The 25,106-nt window shown below is 41.3% G+C and overlaps 1 protein-coding gene across 1 annotated transcript in view; it reads left to right on the forward strand.

Annotated features, from left to right (window-relative positions):
- The first annotated feature begins 807 nt into the window (after positions 1 to 807).
- lepr (leptin receptor) overlaps positions 808 to 25,106 on the forward strand; it is a 37,875-nt gene continuing 13,576 nt past the window's right edge. Inside the window, exons 1-11 of the mRNA XM_080721014.1 lie at positions 808 to 1,022; positions 3,547 to 3,600; positions 4,260 to 4,312; positions 5,831 to 6,058; positions 9,573 to 9,702; positions 10,302 to 10,492; positions 13,378 to 13,523; positions 15,696 to 15,837; positions 22,508 to 22,668; positions 23,566 to 23,665; positions 24,352 to 24,451. Coding sequence (XP_080577140.1) covers positions 3,599 to 3,600; positions 4,260 to 4,312; positions 5,831 to 6,058; positions 9,573 to 9,702; positions 10,302 to 10,492; positions 13,378 to 13,523; positions 15,696 to 15,837; positions 22,508 to 22,668; positions 23,566 to 23,665; positions 24,352 to 24,451 — 1,253 coding nt within the window. The 5' untranslated portion in view covers positions 808 to 1,022; positions 3,547 to 3,598. The remainder of the gene's footprint in view (positions 1,023 to 3,546; positions 3,601 to 4,259; positions 4,313 to 5,830; positions 6,059 to 9,572; positions 9,703 to 10,301; positions 10,493 to 13,377; positions 13,524 to 15,695; positions 15,838 to 22,507; positions 22,669 to 23,565; positions 23,666 to 24,351; positions 24,452 to 25,106) is intronic.

Here is a 25,106-nt window from a genome sequence, read left to right on the forward strand (position 1 = left end):
CAAAAATATAAATCCACAAAATGTAATCCCTGAGGGACATGTGTAGTTTTATAAAATATATATCAGTGTATTTAAGTGACAGTGTATAATGGAGTCTCTGTAAAGCCAGCCTCATGTTGCATTATACAGTATGACATCATCCTGCATGAGGTCACTCACACAGCCTTGTGTGTTCATCAGTAACATTAGAATAATTACATTATTTTATAATCAATATATTACAAGTCCAGTGAGACTACTAGAGATTAGAAGTGAACCTGGAGGGGGAAATACCAAAAGAGTGATTTTCCTTATTTTTTTAAATTGAGTTTCCCATTTAAAATACAGGACATAGACCCCCCCCCCCCCCCACACACACACACACACACACACACACACACACACACACACACACACACACACACACACACACACACACACACAACTAAGTGGATATTAATATTAATCAATCAATCAATAGCCAATTAATCAATCAATTGAGTTTTCAACATCACAATTAGGCCTACAACATTATTATAACATTACATGTAAAAAATGTCTTATTAGAAACTTCAATTTACACGATTATTATTATTATTATATATAAGGGAATACAATCGTAGGATGAAAGTACATCGTGAAAATAAGGGGAAATAATATTTTATAGCCGAGTGTTTATTGTACAAAGAGAAGTTACGGCCGGTGTCACTGTTCAGTGTTGTTGACGTCACTGCCTCCTCCTCCTCCTCCCTCTCCTGGCTGCCTCTATGATCACACTCTGCTACAGCCCAGACACTCACTGTAATGTCAGGGGAACTGGAGGAACGTACATAGTAGCCTACGGTAAAAGTGGGAGAGAAACCCACATTTATAATCATTACTTGGGGAAAGTCCGAAATTATTATAGTATTAGAACGCCAAAAAACAGGTTGTAGCCTACTTTGAGACTGAGGACTGGAAAGCCCAACTGGACGTGACTATTGTGCGACTTGGGACGACTGGAGTTGTGCCACAAACACCCCGGGAGATCATCTATAAGCCAAGTAAGGACTTCATTAAATAACACAGTAGAGCAGCAGCTTCATTAGTTCTTCTATTTAAAAGTTACCGTCACGTCCAGGCGCTGCTGCTGCTGCTGTTAGGCAGAACTGCATTCCTCAGATATTTCTTGCACAGGTGCGAACTGATTCATCATGTAGTTTGGCAGTTTTATATTTTTTGTCTTCATGTTTTTCTGTGAAAGACTAATTACTGCCCTAAGTGCCCTTGTATTTGAGAGCAGTTATGTCACACATTTGCAATCTACATTTGTAGGATATAGGTTATAGGCATATTTCAATGCTCACTTTTTTTTTGTTATCTTTTTCCGACTTAGGCTATGGTGATATTTTTGCATTGCAGACTATTGTGTATTTGTCTGTCATTTAAGTACAAAAGGGACCCCGGTCCCCAATTTAAACAAGCCCAAATTCCCAAAAGCTTTTCTTGTGGTCTTTATCCTTTTAGTTGACCGTGTGAGTGTGAACTGTAGGCTATACTGTCTTGTACCTTTTCCTATGCAAACAAACTTCTAATAAAGTATTCAATCAATCAATCAATGTTAGGTCAGACATTAAACGAGACCATGTGTGTGAACGACGCACTGTAGGCCAAGTCATTTAGTCATATAATTGCCGTCTCCCAAGAAACGACCTGAAAATAACATAAAGAAATAACAGACAACAGAGAAACTCAGGGTTTCCTCTGCTGAGCTGCTGCTGATGGAAACAAGCCCCGGCGCGCCGGGTGTAGACCGGCTGGCAGAGACGGTGTGAGTCAGACATAAATGAATAATAGCTGCTTTGGCGGACGTTTTGGATCCCTTGAGGCACACAAGACACAACTGAGTCTGTCTCGCATTTAGAACCTATCGGAAAACAATAGGCCTTCATTTAGTTCAGATAATCAAGGGCATATTTATTTTTTCATATGTCTTTTTTTCCCCAAGAGAGGGAAAATTGGCAGAGGCCAAGAAGTCACACTGACACATGCTGTGTGGTACTTAAAGTAGGCTCCAGACATTGATATCAGAGCCCTCACAACATTGCAGTAGCCTATTATCTTGATATACAGATATATTGATATTCAATAATAGGCTATGTGTTTATGTAATCCTTCATGGGTGCAGATAGGTTTATGGTGAACCCTGGTTCACCATAAACAATGTGTCTTGTTATCTCTCCCAGGAGCCTGTCTTGATGTTCTAGTCTATAATAGTGCACCATCAGTAAGGCTTATTTTGTGCAAATGTGCTTTGTGACAGACAGGTCAGGTGTATATGAGGCACACTGTCTTTTCTGCTCCACCACTTATTGCCTCTCATTGAATATTGTATCATGTATTTGTGCACATAAATGCACACACGAACGCACACACGCGTGCACACACACACACACACACACACACACACACACACACACACACACACACACACACACACACACACACACACACACACAGTGCACCACATACACATACATGCACATGCATTAACACCTGCTGGTGCACATGTTGTGCAGGTGCCTACATGGCTGCTGTCCATGGTGCTGTTTTTCTTTCTGTTTTTACAGCACGATGTGGATCAATAAATGCAGTGGTCCTCACTGAGCGTGTGCTATGTTCCATTCTATCCACTTACATGTGTCAAATGTGAGAAACAGGGTGCAGAATAATTTGGGCATTAATTATAGTGTCAATAAGTTAGGGTTAGTTGCCCAGATAGTACTGTAACAGTAACCTGCTCACACAGTGGAAAAAATACAAACAAACAAACAAAGCCAATAGCTTCTTGTTATCTACTTACTTACTTACTTACTTACTTACTTACGTAGAGCCAACCATGGCAACCAGGTCTCTCCATCTGGGTCTGTCGTGGGCAAGGTGTTGAGCTTGTGCCAAAGTCATATTGCAATGCATGCATTAAGTTCCTGGGCTATCACATCCAGCCAGCGGGTGCAGGGAGCGCCTCTTGGTCGTCTCCAGCCAGCTTGCTGGGGATTGAAGGCCAAGATGGTGTGTGTTGGATGTTCCACGGGCAGGCAGACATGTGTATGTGGCCTCCTGTGCAGCGACTGAACAACTGCTCTGATTACTTTTTTTAATCAGTAAAGTGAAGATGTGAAAGCTGGATACTCCTATATCGGTTCCTGCCTATTAAATATGATTTATCCAACAAACAATGTGGTAGTCTGTATGATAATGCTATTGGTGGAAGATTGTCTCTTTCTCCCAGATTGTGCTGCCTGGTTCCCAAATGGTTTCTTAAAGAAAATGACACAGGATGTACCCAGGAAGTAACAGCTTGTTAGATTCTTCCAAGAATTAATGACCAGTGATGATGACTGCACCAATATTTCACCGCCCATGAAATGAGCATGTGACAAATACATCTTCTTGAAACCTGACCAGTTTTTCTCCACCATTAAACAATGTTCCTGTTCCTTCCTTACTTAAATGTTTTGCTTTAACACTCGTTTGTATACGTGACCTTAAGCAAAGTCTTAACGTCTTTGTGTTCTCCCTTCTCAGTGACATTCATCGCAGCCGAAGCCAAGGCCATGCTCACTAAGCAGTGAATACAATGTAAGTACTATATTTGCTCAGGGGCATGAAGCAGGATCAATAAGGCATGAGCCTTATTAAAGCATTTTGGATGGACATCACTGATAGGATATAAATAGCCGTCATATTTTGTTCATACAATATGACTGTTCTGGTCAGTGGTCAGGTACTTCAAGATTGGTTGATGCACATTTTAATTTCAAATGTAAAATGTATTTTTGTGTGTAGTTTCAGTTTGTGTGTTTACTGTTTATATACTTGAATACAAGTAGATTTGTGTCGGCCATCATCTTCTCTAAAAGTTCTCACTCACTTTGTGCCACACTGCTGACGGGTTTCAATGCAAAAGCGGTGTCCCTTGTGTTGTAACTTTGCATGGGTGAAGTTCTGTTTAACATGTATCAACCTGGCAGATAAGTCGGTCTACCTGTTCCTCCACTGTGCTGTGGAACAATGACTAAATTAGCTGGCACTGTAGTGCTGTGGCAGTGGCACACGTTGCCTACTGAATAATACTCTACTGCGTTCCCTTGTGATGTACCATGATGCGGTAGATTTGTGTTCACTCAACTTACATCACCATCTGCTTCAACCTCCTCTTTCTATTTCTCTCTTATCCCCCCTCATATTCTCTCCCTCACAACCTCTTATGGCGCACTCTATCATCTCATTCTATACAGGGTTTGGACTGCAATGTTGGCTTCCCTAGTACATATTTTACTAGTCTCCCATGGTGAGTTCCAACCAAAGATCTCTCAGCTTCTGTATTGGCTTCTGTGTGTGTGTGTGTGTGTGTGTGTGTGTGTGTGTGTGTGTGTGTGTGTGTGTGTGTGTGTGTGTGTGTGTGCGCGCGTGCGTGCGTGCGTGTGTGCGTGTGTGTGTGTGTGTGTGCGTGTGTGTGTGTGCGTGTGTGCGTGCGCGTGTGTAGCGTTTATAGTAATGTGTATATTATGTCTATACTTATATACTTACAGTACAGTATATACACATGGTGCAATACTCATCATACGATGAGCTCAGGGATTAGAAACCCCTAATTCAAAATACCTAAATAGCACATCAAATTTTGTCAAATACAATGAAATGGCATTCATTATGTAACACTGAGGGAAAATATGTGGTTCCTGAGCCATGTGGCCCCACACATCAGGACAGCCTATCTCCGGTTTCCTTAGTGTGAGGCAGTACACCTCCTGGACATGACGCTAGTATGACTTACCCCCAATCAAACCCTTGATGACAAGTTGCCAACCCTTGAGTGACAAGCAGAGAGCCATTGGGCACCCTTTTTTGTCCTTTTTCTTAAAAACAGTCTTGCCTGGGGATTGAACCCTGACCTCCCAGGCTCAAGGCCAACACTCTAATGACAAGCCAACTGAGCTGGTAATATTGCTCCTATAAGTCCACATAATCTTTTTGATTCCATTACATTGAAGACTCCAGTTGATTGTTTGAGATAGAACTGACACATGACCATGACACATATTTCCCCCTGGGCTGCACACACGCACACACACACACACACACACACACACACACACACACACACACACACACACACACACACACACACACACACACACACACACACACACACACACACACACACACACACACACGTGTATGGGAAGTCATGCAAGGTTCAATCACACAGTACATCCTGGCAAACCTAGATGAAGATTCTTGAGTGGCACTTGAGTCAATAAACATCACCCACACATAACATGGCTCCATGGCATTGCCTACCTGTCTGACATTCCCACTCCTTTACCCCACCCAAAGTACACACATTACATGAATATAAAAAGTGAGAAACAGACTCAGAAAAGCCAAATATTTCTATATGAGCTATCACATTGTGTATTGTACATTATACAACAGGTATTTCCGACAAAGCAATCTGATTGGTTGAAATAGCGAAACATCAGCTGTGCCGGTCCTGTCCTAGCCCTATGCTAAGCGGCTATGCTAGTTCTGGGACATAGTGGCAAAATAAAAAATAAAATAATCGAATATCTTAATTACAATGAAATTAAGTTGACGTGTTTATTAATGGTAACTGTTGTATAATCGCAATATTACACTCAAGGGTCGTGCTTTATCGTGGTTATTGGCACGCCAGCCTTGCTGCAGGACGAGGGCTGAAGATGCCAAATAAATTCAAATTGTCAGGGAGTCCTTCATCCATCTACTTGTTTTGGTTTGTTTTGTTACTTTGTGATTCCTGTGAGACAATCTTTTTTCGTCTCAGGTGCATTGTCTTTGGTGCCAAAGAAGGTGGGCTCCCTGGACCTCCCATGGCATGATGTGCTGTGCTGTGACTCATCAACAGCCCACCCCATCAAGGAGGAGGAACCGGGCAGATCCAGAATGGGGTCTGTGATAAATGAGTCTGAACCAGACCACCCACTCTTCCACCACTGCGGGTTTAGCAGCTCAACAAGTGCATCCCAACTTCATATAAATGAGTCCAGTGGAGGTAAGTCCAATCAATGACTTCTGTTTGTCTGCTCTCATTAGATATTAATATTTGAGATTATGTATACCCTTGAAATAAATCTTAAATAATAATAAGGTAACATACATTTTGATCACCAGAGACACACCACTGAATATATTGGGACCAAATCCTTTGGACCCATATAAGCCATTTCTAGTCTCTTCTCCAGCTCTGACCAACTAATGAGACTCTCCCATTCTGTTCATCACTAAAATCTAAGACCAGTCAAAAATTACTTCTGCTCCCTAGGGAGAAAAGGTGAATGTTTTTGATTTGTCTGAAGGAAGGAAAACAACCCTGAGCAATTGTTCTGTCTGTCAAGGTAACATACATTTTCTCCATCAGAGACACCACTGAATATATTTGGACCAATTCCTTTGGACCCATATGTCATGTCTCCAGCTGTGACTAATGAGGCTGTCCCGTTCTGTTTATCACTAAAATCCAAGACCGGTCACGAATCTTACTTCTGCTCCCTCTGTAGGAAGGATCACTGTGTTTGATTTGTCTGAAAGTAAAGCTGGAAAGAGGGAAACATACACAAGAGAGAGTTGTTTAACCACTTAAACCATCCAGTCTTAAAGAAATAGACTTGAGTGAGTCACTGTACTCTGAACGCTTTTTCCCGTCTATACCATTTTTGTTGAATGTTCCTCTCAGAACAGTGATTCAAGTGTTAAATTTGAAACACAAAATTGAGGTTGTTTAAAGCAAGGCATTGTTTTAAACTGCTTGTTCATTCTCAGTTAGCATGAGGGCAGTGATGGAGGTGACAGAATTGAGACTGGTAGTGGTTATGGTGGTGTGGGAGATTGGTTTGTTGTTGGATCGATTTTTTGAGATCCTAATCGATGTCGTTACTTGAAGCCCTCCGGGTCCAAGTCTAGGCAATGATAATTAACTTGTAAAGGTAAAGGGCTGTTCTGTCCCTGCTGATGGCTTTCTCTGGCATTTAGATGGAGGTGAGCCTTCAGCTCTTTGTCCACACCAGGGCCCACACATGATCTAAGCTTCTAAGAATGACAAGGGGTTAATTTGATTCAGCATAGGCAGGCATGGAGCTTAATTAAACTAATTATAAATGCTGCATTATGTTTGCAAGTTGAGACCAAAGCACTATTGTGGTACCGGTAAATACGTTTAAAAGCCTTTATTTGTTGGCTAATGCATAGCTAGAATAAAAAACGCCTACGCGCTGCGGCAAACAATGCCTTCTAAACAGATGTGCTCCTTCCTCTCTTTTTGCTGCATTGTGTATGGTGGATGACTCAAGACCAAGGTTATTATAGTTAACTAAAACTTTAGTTAACGAAAGTAACTAAAAATGTAAAAACAGTTACTGAAGTTAACTGAACTAAATAAAAACTATAATAATAAAAGAAAAATGTTAACTAACTGAAACTGTATTGTGTGTTTACAAATCTATCTAAAACAAACTGAAATTATAGACAAAATGCCCTTAGTTTTTCTCGTTACCATCAGTAACTGAGTATATTTTTTAAACTTGCTCAAGACTACAGCTTATAGTGTAAGTATAGGAGGAGGGAGCCTAATTTGCTCTTTATTTTAATTGGAAGCTTGTATGGAGTGGACGTATAATTAAAAGTTGTGTTTTCAGTTTATTTCATGTCACTCAGACCGATTTATTCGAGGTTCAGTCATCACCATAATACTACTACTACTACTCCTACTACTCCTACTAATAATAATCTATCTATAAATGCGAGAAGTCTCTGCGTGTCTGTCTGTCTGTCTGTGTGTCTGTCTGTAATCCGCGTATCTCGAGAACCGTTCATCCCACCGGCTTCAGATTCGGCACGCGCGTTCCCCGCCGCGGCACGGAGTGCAGTGCCGGGTCTCGACCCGAACCGACGCGCGGTTTTCCCGAACCGGCGCGAAACGTTGGGAATCTCCTTATGCAGGGTTGATTGTTGACATCAGGCTGTTCCGGAGGAAATCGGCGCAAGCGCTGACTCATTGTGACATCACTCATAAAAGGCTCTGACATCACGTACGCCACATGAGTCAACAAAAAATTCGTCCCACCGGCACGCGCGTTCTCCATATATGGGAATAAAATGAATGCCCGTATGCGGAGCTGATGTCTGACATCAGAGTTTTCCGCAACCGGTACTGTGTGTGCAGAGATCTTCATATATGGGCATAAGTGGACAAAGACAAACAGATGGTCAAAACGGGTCCTATGACAACAGGTATATTGGGGTTTGCATTAAAGGGTGGGGCATTCATGGGGTTTGCATTAAAGGGTGGGCCATTCATTCCCTATTTCAAATTCGGCACGCGCGTTCCCCACCGCAGCAGGTAGTGCATTGCTCGGTGTCTGCATAGATCTCCATATATGGGCATAAAATGGATGCAGACAGACAGATACAGATATCTCCATATATGGGCATAAATGGACACAGGCAAACAGATGGTCAAAGATCTCCATATATGGGCATAAAGTGGACGCAGACAGACAGATACAGATATCTCCATATATGGGCATAAATGGACACAGGCAAACAGATGGTCAAAACGGGTCCTATGACAACAGGTATAATGGGGTTTGCATTAAGTTTGTCTCCTCTTCCATCTGTTTGTCTGTGTCCCTTTATTCCCATTATGGAGATCTCTGTATCTGTCTGTGCCTCCGACTGTGTTGCAGACACAGTGCCGGTTCCCCCTTTAATGCAAACCCCATTATACCTGTTGTCATAGGACCCGTTTTGACCATCTGTTTGAAAAAGCGACAAAGATCTCATATATGGGCATAAAATGGACGCAGATAAACAGATATCTCCATATATGGCATATATGGGCATACAATGGACGCAGAATCACAAAGATCACCATATACGGGCATAAAAGGGACACAGACAGAAAGATACAGAGATCTCCATATATGGGCATAAAATGGACGCAGATAGACAGATATCTCCATATATGGGCATATATGGGCATAAAATGGACCCAGAACTATAACTGCAGTGATCTCCATAAATGGACATAAAATGGACGCCGACAGACAGACAGATACAGATATCTCCATATATGGGCATAAATGGACACAGGCAGACAGATGGTCAAAACGGGTCCTATGAAAACAGGTATAATGGGGTTTGCATTAAAGGGCGGGGCATTCATTCCCTATTTACATTCGGGCGGCCCAGCTTCTAGTAATACTAATAATAACAATAATACAGTAATAACAATTTACTTAAAAACAAAGTTACAAAGGGCTTTAATTAAAGTCAGCAACAGAATAAAAACAATGACGATCATATAAAATATAAAATGGAGTTAAAAATACATTGTGATGCCTTTGGATACAAGCACGTTTTAAAAACGGATTTAAAAGAAGAGTAGGGCATTTCTTTAGCAGACAGCTCATGAGGCGTTGTCGTTGCAATAATTCTGTTCCTGCATAATTGGATGATGCATCTACTGCTGTTGGTACTAACTATTCATGCAATTATGATTTTGTTTTCAGACGTCTGCTTGGACAGCCTGTGCCAAATTGATGAAAAGTGGGAAAATTTAATATGTGATCTCAAGTCTCACACCCGACCGACAGGCACGTCGAATGTGCACTGGTTGGCAGTGAGCTTACAGCGCTTGGTGTGAGTATGAAGCTCTGGTTTGTTTTTCAAGAGTCTCTCCTTTCATCCTGCCTGTTATGCCCCGCTTGCTTTCCCTCAGAGAGTAAATAGTGGTCGGTCGTTTCTGAGAGGATTCATATGTATTAAAGTATACGTGTGTGTGTGTGTGTGTGTGTGTGTGTGTGTGTGTGTGTGTGCGTGCGTGCGTGCGTGCGTGCGTGCGTGCGTGCGTGCGTGCGTGCGTGCGTGCGTGCGTGCCTTTTCATTTTGTACAAAGAGACTAAGCATATGTTTACACTGTAAACGTTACAGGTTAACAGTAGATAAGCCTATCTGTTCACAGCTGATCTAACAGACATTTGATAACAGACATTCAGTCACACGCGGTGGTTTGTCTTCTCGAGCATTAGATATTTGCTAAATGTCACTTCGAGTCATGACATGTTTGATGTATTTAATTATTTGATTATTTTGCCTGTGCAACAAGTATGATCTAATGTACGGTAAATTCATGTTTATCTCCATAATTAAACCATTAATCACAATTATTTGTGTGACAATTGATCGTCAAGTAAAATGTCATCATCGTGACAACCCTATACTACGTGTGCTCTCCCCAGGTCCCATGAGGAGAACCCAGAAATGAAGGCTGGAGAAGGTTGGTCTGATATTCCTGTAGTCTGTGTGGGAGAGGATGCTGTGGTGTGCTCCATCACTCTCAGCGGTGCAACAGGCTTCATCGCTGAGCTGAATGTCAACATCTCCGATGTCATGGTTCCTCCAATCCTGCTCCATGTTCCTCCCAATCCTGGTAAGAGAGAGAGAGAGACAGAGAGACAGACAGACAGAGAGAGCTATTGCGTTAATTCTTTATCTTTTCAAACACATTGTAGAAACAGCCGAGATTACTTCAGGGGAGGTTAAATTGCCCGTGTAGTATCTACAGTTGTTTGCTAAATCAGTAGAGGGCTTTTATTTCTGAGAAATGTGTGTTCTCTTGGGAAAAAAACACTTGAAACCCCCTGCAATATACTGTAAGGTCACGGTCACACCGAAGTTTAATTCTACCTGACTTTTCAATGGGAACAGAGCGTTTTGTTTGCAGAAATCCGCCGATGGCAACAAACCACTCTCGTTCCCATTGAAAATCATTGGAAGAATGCGCCCTAATAGGTAGAATTAAAGTTCGGTGTGACCGTGGCCTGACAAAAAACGTAACATAAAAGGAAGATAAGGTTTTCATGACTGTCATCATCCAAAATTAAGCCTTTGACATATTACTTTATTCCATTCCATAAAAAAAAAAAAAAAAAAAGATCTATTTATGTTTCTTCTGTTGCCTGCTTGTCATGGATTTGATGACTTCCAAAGGTCTCCACACATCTAGATGTAATAGGTCAATTTACCTCTGCCAAGTGTCCTATTAATCTTTGTCAGACCGTCAGGCTGTTAGCATAATCAAAACAGATTAATAGCACATCTACAACACAAAATATGCAATCACAAATCCTTTTCCTAGGCACAACACACCATCACAGAAAACATTAAGGATTTATTTATCAGTTATTTTACACTACAGTCTGCAAGTTACTGGCACTCACCTTTTCATTTAAAGTTCCTCAGTTACAGGCATCACAGCCTCATGAATTCTCTAACGTCTCATTCAGTTGTCAAGTGGAGACTTGATCAGAGTACTGCAAAGAGAACAGTGTGTGTGTGTGTTTGTGTGTGTGTGTGTGTGTGTGTGTGTGTGTGTGTGTGTGTGTGTGTGTGTGTGTGTGTGTGTGTGTGTGTGTGTGTGTGTGTGTGTGTGTGTGTGTGTGTGCGTCCATGCTTTCACATCAAACAGTACATAGGAGTCACAAACATCCAAAGACCGTTTTAGGCAGGTGCTGGACCAAATACAGTATGTGTGCTGTTTACCTGGTATCCTACTGTAGTTTCTTTGAAGCACTACATATGTCTCTTTGCACTCTACTTACTGTACGTATTTGACTATACACTATTTACCCTGTTGTTTGTTGTTAGGGTTGATGTAACTCTGATTGTCAGGCCGAAAGGACAGCATTTTTTTTATATTACTCCTGAAGATTTTGTCCAAACATCACGTGAATTGGTACACAGTATCTCTATAGTCATGTGATCAACACGCATCTGTCCTATTTTCCATATTCCTTCCTGGTTGGCTAAGATTGACATCCAAAGTTTGCGGGATTGGTCCGCTCCTGATTAGAGTGTCTGCTAAATGCCTAAATTCCTCTTTTATCTTTCATACTTTGATCTCTCCACAGAGATTCCTTGTTTGCTCGACCTGGCCTTTTGCTTTTACAACGATTCCAATGTTTGTTTGTTTTCTTTCTTCAGAAATGTTGACCACTATTGGATGTCAGGGTAGCCTTTTGCTATACTGTATGTGGCAATGGATTGATTCTTCTTATGAGACTTTTCTAGTGTATTACTTACACTCCCTAAATGCAATCCAAAGGATTTTCCCTGGTGCAGGAGTATCCTTTAATGCCAGAAGGAATGAGTCAGTGATTGCAGGCAGCCGGGGCCCAGGATGTTGCAAGTGGGCTGCCAAATAATTGGCAAAACACGTAGATTTGACTTATAATATAACATTAGCAAAAAAAAAAAAATTAAGTTCTTTTCTTTAAAACCTTAAAAAAACAAGTTATACTTGTGATACAGAGATACTGTATAATATATAGTCTACTATGCTCCAAGCTGGAACATTAGGGGTGTAACGATACATTTAATAGCGATACGATACGCATCACGATACATGGTTGACGATATGATACAAGGATGATATTGGTTCTTTCATGGCGGTATGATTCGATTCAAAGATTTAAAATCGATATAGTAACTATTTAGCAAAGACATTAAATCTGTGTGAAATTCAGTTCAGTTACTATATCGTTACACCCCTATGGAACATGGATCATTAAAATAAAGCTCTGAAAATGCATGCAGCCCGCCCCATCTGATGTGAAGTGTTCAGATGGGTCACCTGTGAGGGCTTTAGAGATTTTCAAGTGGGCCCTGATTCACTGGCTTCAGGTATAAGAATCACTTCACTTTCCCTTTCACTGTCTCCATAATCACTTATGTCACTCTTATTATTGGTAGTAGTACTTACATTTGTGGATTTGTGGCCTTGTCTTATCAGTGCAGGATTTTGATATAAATTAAAAGCTCAAAGGACCAAAGCAATTGAGATAAATTGGCAAGCACAGAAACTGAATTATACATTAAAGTATATTTCTTTCCATCAACTCTGCCTCCGGGCTGGAATGATTCATTCAGATATTAAGTATGGACATTCCAGGCATGAGGACTAACCAGATATCAATCTTCATTATATCACGAAAAAACTACCTCACATCACAGATAGGAAATTACCTGTCCTAGATCCTAAAAGAGAATATAGAGTTGGTGAACCAACAGTGAGGCTACAAAATGGATCTTCAAATCCCACATACTCTTAGATACAAACCTTGTCCACTGTTATTTTTGTGTATATTGTAATATTCCATATGACTTCTTGCCTTCTTGAAAGCCAGTGTTAATTAGTGTTGTTGTCAACTGGTTTGCCCTTGAGTTGTTGGATAGTAATTAGTGTTTTTTTAATTTATATTGTCTGAGGGTTAATTCTCTGTGTATTTTGTCTGTGTGTATGCTTGCATTTTACAGTGAAACCAAGTCCTCCTGTCAATTTGACACATGCTCAGACGATTGAAGGCCAGCTGATTTTGAGCTGGACTGACCTCACACAGTTTGGCTCCGGCCCACTGAGCTGTGAGGTCCGATACAATTCCAACAGCACTCCAGTCTGGCAGGTAACCACTTACAGGCCTCTGGGCAAACACAACACCACGCACTTAATGGTATAGGATTCACTCTCATAAGTGGCCCATGGAAATGAGTTATAAAACTACCGGCTTCTCGCATTCTTTATTCTTTCATTCTTACATGTTTCAGTCATGTTCAACTTGACAACAAGTCCTTTTGTGTGGACTTGTAAGCTACAGATATCCATTAAAAGCTGTGGGGAGGGTAATGCAGTAATTCAATACTGTACATTATGCTGGATGCTTACTCCTTGGGTCTATTAGGGTTGCACCTTTTATTGCATATTATTGTACAGTATATTGTAATAATGTTTCCACAATAATTTTACATTTAAAGACGTGGTGAAATGAAAAACATGTTTTTTACACTTTAGGAGCATACCTATGCTCATAATGAGGACATATCTTTTTTTATTCTTACGTCAAAGCCCCTAAAAATCTATTGTTAATCACTTCCTGTAAACGCAAATGTAATGCGTGATGACATAGATAGAATATAAATCAATGTTGATTTCATTCACCTGTTTGATGTCTTTATTATTTCAATATTAATCAATATTTTAGGAACAAGGAGCACTGAGGCTAATCACAGCAGCCCTGCTTCTGACTTTGAGTAACATAGCAGGTGTACAGAGAAAAATACTGGCAGAATAAACTTAAGCTGCAAAGGGCTGCATGTTTTTGGAAAAACTATAATTATCTGGTATTGAGAGATCCCACCCTGTTACCTTTAGTTTGACACGCACTGCAAGATTTATTGGCCTGACATGGCCTGTACAATCCCTTGTGACGCCAGCCTTTTGCCTGTGTGGGCAAATGTTCAATATTTGCTTTCCCACTACCAGCTGACGTATTTGCCATGCAGGATTTGTTCATTCAGCAAGGCTTTCTCACAGTTCGCTGTGTTATGTCACTATAGGAGTAAGAAGACTGTAATAGCAGTTGCCAGATTGCTATCAGAACTATTCATTAGAACTCCATTAATCGCAAATGTTCAGTGATGAATATTGATTCTTCCCCAGTAGCGCTGGAAAAATGCTGCCTGGAGTGCATTTCCTGCCATGAAAAACATGTTCCACAGTCCACACACATTGCAACAGACAGCTCCACTGATTTTAATTGCGGTCCCTGCGACTCAATCCGTAACCACTAGCCACACATTGTTATTTTAAACTACGGTGAGGAGGAGGCTACTTAGCTTTGGCTTTGGAGACGGGCAATAGCGATGTAGGGAGTGCTTCTGGCCGTGGTCAGTACTTATTTATCAACAGGTAATTCCACTTCCTCTGTCTCCATTTCTGGTGGTGTTTTGGGAAATTGTCCTCCTCCTGAGCAGTATTTTCTTCGTCATGATTGGTCATCTGTTAAAAAGCGATTAAGGGCATTTGAGCTTATCTGAAAATAATCCCCGTTTTCAACTTTTGAAAGCTCTCCACTCTGCCAAATATGCAGCCGAATGCATCGCTTTTAAAAGAACGGCGGCCTTCTCAGTGTGGCTGGATCCCATAGAATTGTACCTGGCAGTTGTGGAAGAAATGCTTTGTGTGAACCTGCCCTCATCTTTTCAAAGATCTTGGAAACTTGCTTAAAGTTATACCATGTAACTTTTTTTATAAAACAAATCTTAAAATTGTCCTAACTGTTAAATCGCTAAAGTTTTATAACACCCACTCCGTTATTTTCAGCTTCTAAAGCCTTCTCTTTATATGTTTTCTATGATCCTTGCCGGGGTCCGGATTTCGCGGAAAAATGACGTCATCTGCATCATCCATATACGTTGTGTATACGTTGGCCAATCACATTGCGGATCATACACACATGATACACTACCAGCCAATCACAGTGCATCTTGCGTCTCTTCAGTAAATAGCTTGCTTCAACAGCTTTGTTTACACTGGTCTAGAAGTCTAGCATGTAACTCCCCAACCGCTGCTCGTAGAGGGACACGAGAGACCTCTATGGATGCGTCTCGGCGAGGCGAGGCGGACGCGGTGGTCTGAAGGCCCGGTCCGCGGCGAAAAACTGCCGAAAAAAGCAGACGCGACCGCGGTTTGCTATACTGCTACAGACCACTAGTTGAGCAACTTACACAGCATAGCTTTAACTGCCTTAGTAAATAAAACTGTCTTGTGTGTGTGATTATTTCTCTGCTTTCCACAGTTTGTGTATGTGTCGGGAGAATCCAGCGTGCCTCTGGACCTGAAGCCCAGGCTCAACTACACCCTTCAGGCTCGCTGCTCAGGTCCTGGTCAGCCCCACGTCTGGAGCGACTGGAGCCAACCCTATCATATCTACCTTGACAGTAAGAAGAACATCTGCCTTCCTGTGCTTACATCAATACCCATTCCATGTTTGTTGCTACTAGGCTGCTCCTCTTTCTGGGGGCAAGCATGGAGAGATGGATTTGTGCAATTACAAATAGTTTTACAATTTCTTTACAACAAGGTTGTAACTGAAGTTTTGTTTTCCTCTGGACAAGACTATTTTGACAGTCTCTTCGTATCTCCACTTAGCTCTCTCTTTGCACCATTTTAAGTGGAGTAATACTATGATTATATGCTACATTATAATGTTTTGTCCAGGGCCAGTTTTAACCTAGTCCATTGTACTGTATATCCATATCCTGGGAAATTACGGTATTAGAATTAGCTGTTAATTAATAGTGAAAATAAATAGAATTAAAAGAAGCACATCAATTTACACCCACTGTGATACATATTTCAGTTGACAGAAGATTATTTAACTAATAGTATGTCATCTGTTAAGTATGTAAGTTGATTATTAAGACAAAGCGTGGATGCATTGTGTCTTGTCTTGTCATGTCTTGTTCCATGGGCTACTGTATGTTGTGGCTCTCTTTGCACTTGATAACAGATTATAAAACAATACTTCTCAGATACTAATCATCTTATTAATCTACTTTACCTGAGTTGACTTTCATTCTTCAAAAAAACTGTAGAAAATCACTCCAAACATAATTCTAGCAAAAATTCTGTTCTTTTCAACAGAGACCTTTCATAATCAGCAACCCTTCATGACCTTTGCACTCAACCGACATAGTAGACTGACACAATGGAATGAGTCACAGCTGGATCCCCTTAAAATTACAGGCGTTCTTAAAAATATGTCAACGGCTTTGGGCATTATACTTGAAATCGTTTACAGTCAACATGCTATCGGTGGCCAGGACCGCTAGTGTAGCCGCCCAGGCACCTAGGCCTGACAGCGAGCTGAGGGTTCGAGTCCTGATCCCGACATCCTTTGCTGCATTTCACACCCCATTTACTGTCAGACTACTATCCTGTCAATAAGGGTATAAAAGCCAAAAAATGAATCTTAAAAAACATCCATCTGTGTACACTGTAGCGTCTTTTTAGGACGGAACGTCCCGGGGGCTGATTTAAAGACCCATTATGGGGTTGGCAGAGGGAGAGTAGAGCCCAGGATCACAGCTTAGGCAATTGGCACCGGGTGAAAAAATGGGTTACAAAAATCGTGGGATAAAAATTTAGAGAAAAAAGAATAAAGACCCATTATGTTTTTGACCCAGTCCGTGCGTCTTTCGGTGAGACTTTGAGCAGCTAATCTCAGACACTGCTAGACTGATCAGTACAGTGTGAAACCTGGCATACACACTCCCAGTAAGCCATGGAACTACCTCCTCCACCCATAATGTTTCAAACAGGCCGCTTCACGTTTTGGCCTATAACTCTTGAACAGTGGGTTGTGCAACTAAAAATGTTTCCCTGTATTCCTGATGCAGCTTCCCATATAGGACACACTCATTTCCACCTGTCAAGATTGACATTTTTTCAAACTAACTAAACTAATGTTTTTTCCTACTACACATTATTTCCAAAATTCAGTACACATTATCTATGTAGTCATGTGATCAAGAAGTACTGTATAGCATTCAGATTTTTCAGATTCCTTTCACATAAATCATGAATAGTGAATAGTTCGTTCTACCCTAAATTTTAATCAGGGGCCTCTAAACAATGCAAAGCCAAAAGATACACATGTCACAGTTTGTTACTGAAACGTGATTTATATTAGGCAAAATAGGCACAAATAGTGTGTCAAACAGGGTTTTGATTCTCCACACTGTTTGCCTGTAATTGCCTCACAAATGTGTGGGTGGGGCCTATTTCTTTCAAAAAATACTGTATATCTTGAATGCAACATCCAATTGCACCCAAATTTGAATACAAATGCGGAGGGGACACTATGTCCAGAGACCAGGCGTTCCACTATTTATGACTGTGGAGGATTCACCCCATTGACCTTCATTATCTCTCAGGTAGATTTAATGGCATGTCAATGCTAAACGATAAAACTGGCCCCAGCCAGCCAGCACTCATTTGCCTTAGCCATTCAAAAAATAACTCATTCCAGTAGGGCAAAGATCAATAAGGTCTGAATCAGAGGTCAGTCATAATTAGCCTTATTTAAATAAAGCATGCATGGTCAGCACCTCTGCAAGACAGCCGCCACATTGGTGTGCGCCCTTTTTGCTTGTTTATCACCAGACCAGACATTAGGACATTTGGGCTGTCAGTCAAAAAAGGGAGTATCCCGGTCTATGTGCCTCAGGCTCTGATGTAGCCTTGACTGGCATCTTACCATGATTCGCGTTTGTGTGCTGTCAAATTGTGTGTTTTACTATTCTTTGGATCTGCACCAAGTTACTCCTGAGAGTGCTGTTGTCCGTTTGAGTCATTGTGATGCAGCAAGCACCTTTGTGTATGTTTCTCATGATGACTAAATGATGCAGAGGTTAAGAATTTCATGAGGTGAGACAGCAACGCACACACTGAGATGAGAGATGAGTTTGACTCATTTGATGGAGGTGAGCTTTCCAGAGATAGGACGGACAGACAGTGCATTGCCTGTGTTACGACTGCTCATTATCAAGAGTTGCAATAAAGAGTAGAGTCCATGTCTTAAAGAATAGTTTTGTCCAGACTTTATAAGAAATAGGAAATAAGACAAATAATCAGCCAGTGTGATGAGGGAGAGTGTTGGATGAGTGAGCAACAGTGATCTAGAAATGTATAATGAGAAACAAAGAACCAAACTAAGTCAAGTCAAGTCAAATTTATTTATTTAGCACATTTAAAAATAACAGCAGTTGTCCCAAAGTGCTTTCCAGAGACCAAAAAAAGTAGACCTTAAAGTTATACCATGTAACTTTTTTTATAAAACAAATCTTAAAATTGTCCTAACTGTTAAATCGCTAAAGTTTTAGAACACCCACTCCGTTATTTTCAGCTTCTAAAGCCTTCTCTTTATATGTTTTCTATGATCCTGACCGGGCCCCGGTTTTCGCGGAAAAATTACGTCATCACACTACCGGCCAATCACAGCGAGGGTTATACACTGCCGGCCAATCACAGCGCATCTTGAAGTGGGGTCGCTATGGCGGCCATATTTGTAGTCGCCTGTGTGTCTCTATACTCAAAAGGTAATCTCGCCTACCAGGCAGGGTGAAGTAGTCCGTTTCTCCGGAATGCCTGAACGCACAGGAACCAGGGACCCCTCTTAAGATAGATCTCGGCGAGGTGGAGGCAGACGCGGGGGTGTGAAGGTACGAAACACGGCCGAAAGACGCGGACGCGACCGCGGTTTGCTATAGGGCTACTGACCACTAGTTGAGCATCTTACACAGTATAGCTTTAATTTACAAATCAATAATACATGCATATAATATAGTAAGAAAACAAACCAAACCAAACCAATACATTACAAACAAAACAACAACATCAAGCATAACCTCAAACTACCGTATGTTAAAAGCTAATTTAGCTGGGGACCCCCCTGGGACCCCCTCAAGGACACCCTGGGTCAGGTGTCTTTGAGGGGTTCTCTACATCTGTACGCATCGCATCAGAAGCATTGTAGCCAACACATGCCATGGCATCAGACGTGTCAATATTATCCCATGTTGTCTTGTGGGTTGTGGGCAGTGCCGTTTTTCTGGTGTGTAGTTTGATTGACTTATGTTGGAGTGGTTGACGTACTGACGTTATTATTTGTCATTTTTACAAACAGTAAATATGTTTTATAAATGTTGTCAAAGGGTGGGTACTTTGCACACCTACTGTATATCCGATTCCCGCTTGAATGGGGGATGGCTAAAGGCCCAAGCTAATGCTATGGCTGGTGCCCCCGACAACCGCTACTACTAACCAATACATACAAAAGTAAGAAACCACCTAAAAAATAACAAATCAACAAGTCCCCCTGATGAGGAAGCATTGCTTCTGCCAAGCTGGCTTAACCACTAGGCCGTAATCATACCCACGATTGTACATCACATGGGGAAAGCACTTATCAATCATCCCTTTTGGATGATTGGTAACTCCCTGTCCAGGGGAGCAAAAAAGCCTCTTCCAATCTGTTGTAAACACAAACAAATGTCAACCAAACACTAACCAACCCCAATCAACTGGACCATGTCTCAAAACGTTGTCTATACTCTAGTGCAGTGATATTCAACTGGCAGCCCGTGGGCCAAATCCGGCCCCCGTGGAGATTTCTTGTGGCCCCAATGAAATATTACATATTTAATATTTAATATTTCATTACTTTTATGGTGCGAAGTTAGCTGTCCAGCCGCCATGTAACAAAGGTGCAACTGCTTCATGATTTCTTACACGTTAAACATTACTAGAGTAAAAGTACAGATATCTTACAGATATTTCACTTTTGTAAAAGTTAAAATCTTCCATAAGAAAATACCTTGGGTCAAAGTGTTGCAGTTCACATGGTATCTGGTGTTAAAATGTATTTAAGTATCCAAAGTAAAAGTACAATACGTATATCAAAAGTACAGTACCAGTAAGGCTCCCTAATCGGGAGATAAGCGACCGTAGGTCACTTATCTCCACAAATAGGGCAAAAATGTGTTTTGCCAAAATCTTCCTGATCCATGTTGATGACATGAGTGTAGACATACTGTGTAGTGATTTTCGTGATTTTAGGGCAAAATCTGTAGGAGCAGTGTCCAAAAATGTGTTTTTAAAAATCGGCCTGGAGGTGGCGCTATATGGGACAGATTCATGTTGATGGGATGAGTGTAGACATACTGTGTACCGATTTGCGTGATGTTAGGGCGAAAATTGTAGGAGCAGTGTCCAAAAATGTGTTTTGCAAGAATCGGCCTCATGGTGGCGCTAGAAGAGGGCCATGTGAGAAATGAGGGGTGGAGTCTCCGCGCCGGCAAGGCGGACGAATAGGTACCGGCCCCGGCTGTCCCGGTCGCTCCTAGCCGGAGTTACGGCATTTTATGTGAGCTGCAGTGTAGGGGGTCTTCCACTGGGGGCGCCACCACTTTTGCATCCGTTCTGGAGCACCAGGAGTGGGTGGTCCCCGGGAATTCCCCGTGAGCAGCCCCGTTGGGGTGGTCATTTGGTCATGTTTGCGCATTTGGTCATTTTTTACATCTGGGGGTCCCTGGAGCTCCGGGGGTCCTTGGAGGTTGTAGTTTGGCAGCCAAGGAACGTGTGTGCAAAATTTGGCATGGATCGGGGCAACGGTTGCGGAGATATAAGCAGGGAAAAAGTGTGACGTGTGAGGTGTGACAGACAGACTGACAGACAGACGGAGTTACTTACACTTTGTGGTGGTTTTGATAGTAAAGTGCGACCTACGGTCGCAATAAAGACCTCAGCCAGAGCTCTTAATTGCAAGTTGATTGATTGGGCCATAAAAGTGTCAAACCTGTTATGTGCTCATTAGTGCTCTAATCAATAAAATAATCAAAGACAGATACCTGTTTGATGCCTGTCAAAGAGGGGAGGGAGGAGTGTGTTTGTACACACACAGACTTACCTAGTTTACCTTTAAAGAAAACAAATCATAACTATTGAATGGTCAATGATGTGTAGTAGATGACTGAGCAATTCGAGAGATAGAAATGTCGGTGTGAAACAACCAACCAAACCAAAAGGGCATGCTGCCCAAGGAGAACCACAGCCTTGTCCCTTTTAAAGGCCTCCACCCAGTTGCAGACTATGAACTCTTCAGCTACCTGATGAACGCAAGTAAGAGCGTCAGACATGTCAGACAAACATGCTGGTAGACAGGACGTCACACCTTACACACGTAGCTTCATAAGCAAACCAAGTCACCCAAATGTACTACCATACCTTGATAGCGGAGGTTGAGGTAACAGCTCTGAGGATTATGAAGTATTAACACTGTTTAACACCCACTCACTTTCTCTTCAACACACAAGGTTTTCTCAGTATGAAGCAATCCAAGAAAACCGCCTACAGAGCCTTTGCATTTCAAGCGACCTTACAGTTACCCAGTTACCTAAAGCAGTTAGCAGGCATGTATACATGTACATAATCCAAGAGAAGCAGTATAGGCTACTGACACAAGATAAAAGGTCAATTAATAAAGGATTCAAAGAAGAACAGCAATGTCCTCTTCAAGGATTCAAAGAAAAACAGCAAGGTTCTCTTTGTTGTGCATATTAGTCATGCTCCTCTGCACTATGTAGATGGTGGTTTCTATGGTGACTAATTAGTGGGTTGCTGGTTTCATGAAGAGCGGTTAGACAGCAGCCTTGAAGCTCAAATCATCTGGCAGTCTGACAATATTCAAAATGGCAGCATAAACAATAGCAAATTAGATTGTTTAAACACCAGTAGGATCTGTGCCAATATGGCTTTGCATTATGTCAAGACTTTGTCTATTTTGAAACTCCAGCATGGTTTGGACTTATTGTCTTAGTGATTTTTCTATCCATTACTTTTCAATTAATCAAATAATCGAGAATTGTCGTAATATAAAACAGTTTCAGAATCAGAACCCCTGTACTAAACCGTGATTGACTGCGTCACGCGTGTGTGTGTGAGGCATTACATCGAAAGCATCCATATACAGAAGAAACATAGTATTGTACATTGTACTGTTTACTCAATGGTCAAGGAACATAAGAAACATTTCTTTTTTCCCCTCAGCTGTGAGCTACATCCCAGAGAAGATGGTGGTGAGGGCAGGGGAGAACGTGACAGTGTATTGTGTGTTCAACGACCTTGGCACCAACGCCAGCATGGCCGTGTGGATTCTCAACTTATATCATCAGCTTCCCCACAGCCAGTCTAGTCTGCACAACCGACGGGTAGCAACAACTTATTTTCTTTAGCAACATACATTTAGCCAGTACAATATATGCAGGCTTTTATTTGTATTTCAACAAAGGTCTTATTTTCTTAGTATTAGTATTTACTACTTCATATGGCAAATTGTGATAGTAGCAGATCTTAAATGTAAGCAGAGCTTACAATGTTTTGCATTGTGACCTGTAGTGAGCTTATAGAGATCTGCTATTAACTAAATTAAAAGATGTACAGCAGGGGTGTCCAAACCTTTTTCAAAAGGGTCCACATTAGAAAATATTAAAACACCCAAGGGTGCCGACTATATCTCCTGACAAAATGTACTTTTATTCGGACCATAACAAAGTCACATACATAATACATATGCATCGCATTAAAACGATTTTATTTAACTATCATCATCATCACTATTTAATATCAATGGTCTTTTGTCAGGCGTCTGCTCCGAACAAAACACAAATAACTAAGCCTTATTTCACATTAAAGTAGAATAATACAATAAAATAGCCTTTCTTTGACCCCTTCAGAATGAGACAACAGGAAACAAGTTATACTCTGGGAAAATGTTCTTGTTTGATGGTGCTGGTGGGCCGTGTTATAATACAATTTAGGAATGAAGCAGAGGGCCGTATACAATTTGTCATCGGGCCACATTTGGCCCTTGGGCCGCACTTTGGACACCCCTGATCAGGATGCCAGGTTTAATGTGTATCAGACAGTCTACATTTCCCAACATGAATGCTTATTAATTCAGTCTGAACAGAAGCAGGGATAAAACAAACCCCGCCGACAAAATAAAATATGAGCAGAGACATGCATTCCCCCCCATCGCCCAAAGCAAATTGAACTCTGCATGCAGGCAGCACTCATCTGAAGTAATCTCTGTCCATCTCACCCAGGTAAGCCAGGTCACCATGCGTCCATCAGAGAAGAGGATGTATGATCTCCTGCAGTGTACCCAGGAATGGAACATCCCTTACAGCCAGATCTATGTGGAAGGTGAGTGCTGATGAACCAGTGATGATATAGAATATCGTTGCTGTCGTGAATAAACCTCCACATTTCAACCTTTAACATAACAGTGTCTACAAGCCGATCTACAAGCTCACAACGTTTGAATGCTAAATGCTATATTGGTTATAATAATAGTAGTAACTGGTTGTTTACATGTCACTCTGAGGAGAAAGGTTAAAGGTCAGCTAATGCAGTGTGAAAGCATTGTATGTATAATATAAGGTAGTGGCTGAATTGATCAATTAAAGCTGTAATATGATTTCACGTTAAATTGCAGCTGCATTGCTCAACTTGTTTGGAACCGCACATTTGTATATTGTGCAGTATTCCATTTTGTGCAGTTAGATCATAATATCGTGTCCCTTGCACAATATCTTGTAATGTATTGTATCATATCTATACATAGCATGCATACATAGATCAACAAATATCAATAAACATCTAGTTCTAGTGAAGCACCAATGTTTAATTTGTAATTTTTAAGTAGTTAGCGCTCAAGATCTTTTATGTGGACTTGTGACAGGAAGGAGATAAGAGAGACTCACGACAGCAAAGTAGCAGTTGAACTCTGAACCAAAGTAGCCAAACACAAATGTTTTTCTAAGGACGTCAACTGAGACACCACATGTTGCTGCTGCTGCTCACAGGGTGTCTCTCCCTCTGCGTCTCAGGTGCAGCCATTGATATCAGCTGTCAGACCAACGGCGACATTGATGCTATGACCTGCAGCTGGGAAAACACACAGTGGACTAAGCTTACTTTCCTTTCCAGGTAAAGACAGTGTAAACTCACACATATACAGTAGTAGGGATTGGGACGATATGAAAATGTCATATCACGATTAGCAATTTATGATATTATCACGATAATCAAAATATCTCCAACATCAAGCTCTACAAGGGCATAAGGGCATAGAAATTTGGTAGAGAGTGAAAAAAGACTGTATCAAGTACGTTATTTCCAGGTCCGTTTTGACCAATCATAGAGGGTTTAAATGTACCGGATATGCAGATCAGCAAATGACGGAGGATAATTCCACAATAAATTTAAATCTCCACAATACGATTATCATGAGTGTTTTTTTATCACGATAAACGATAATAACGATGATCGTCCCATCCCAACATATAGCTGGTGCTACAGTCAGGGTTAGGTGTAGGGTTAGGGTTAGGGCATTGTCACCTGCCTGCGACAGTTTTTGTTTTTACACAGTCGTAATAAGTAATGTTACCACTATATACAGTATTTTGAAAAAGAATAGAGACTGCACACTCACAAGCTCCAATAGGTTTTAATAGCAACATTTTGGCAGAAGAAAGACTGTATGGAGTGAAAGCAAGAGTAATACAAGGACTTCACTGGTGTTTTTCAGTTACTGAATCACTGCAGCGATGTGGAGGGCAAAGGGAAGTTATTGATTTGAAGA

Source organism: Nannobrachium achirus, assembly GCF_963921795.1.
Source record: "Nannobrachium achirus genome assembly, chromosome: 1".
In the NCBI taxonomy this organism is placed as follows: Eukaryota; Metazoa; Chordata; class Actinopteri; order Myctophiformes; family Myctophidae; genus Nannobrachium; species Nannobrachium achirus.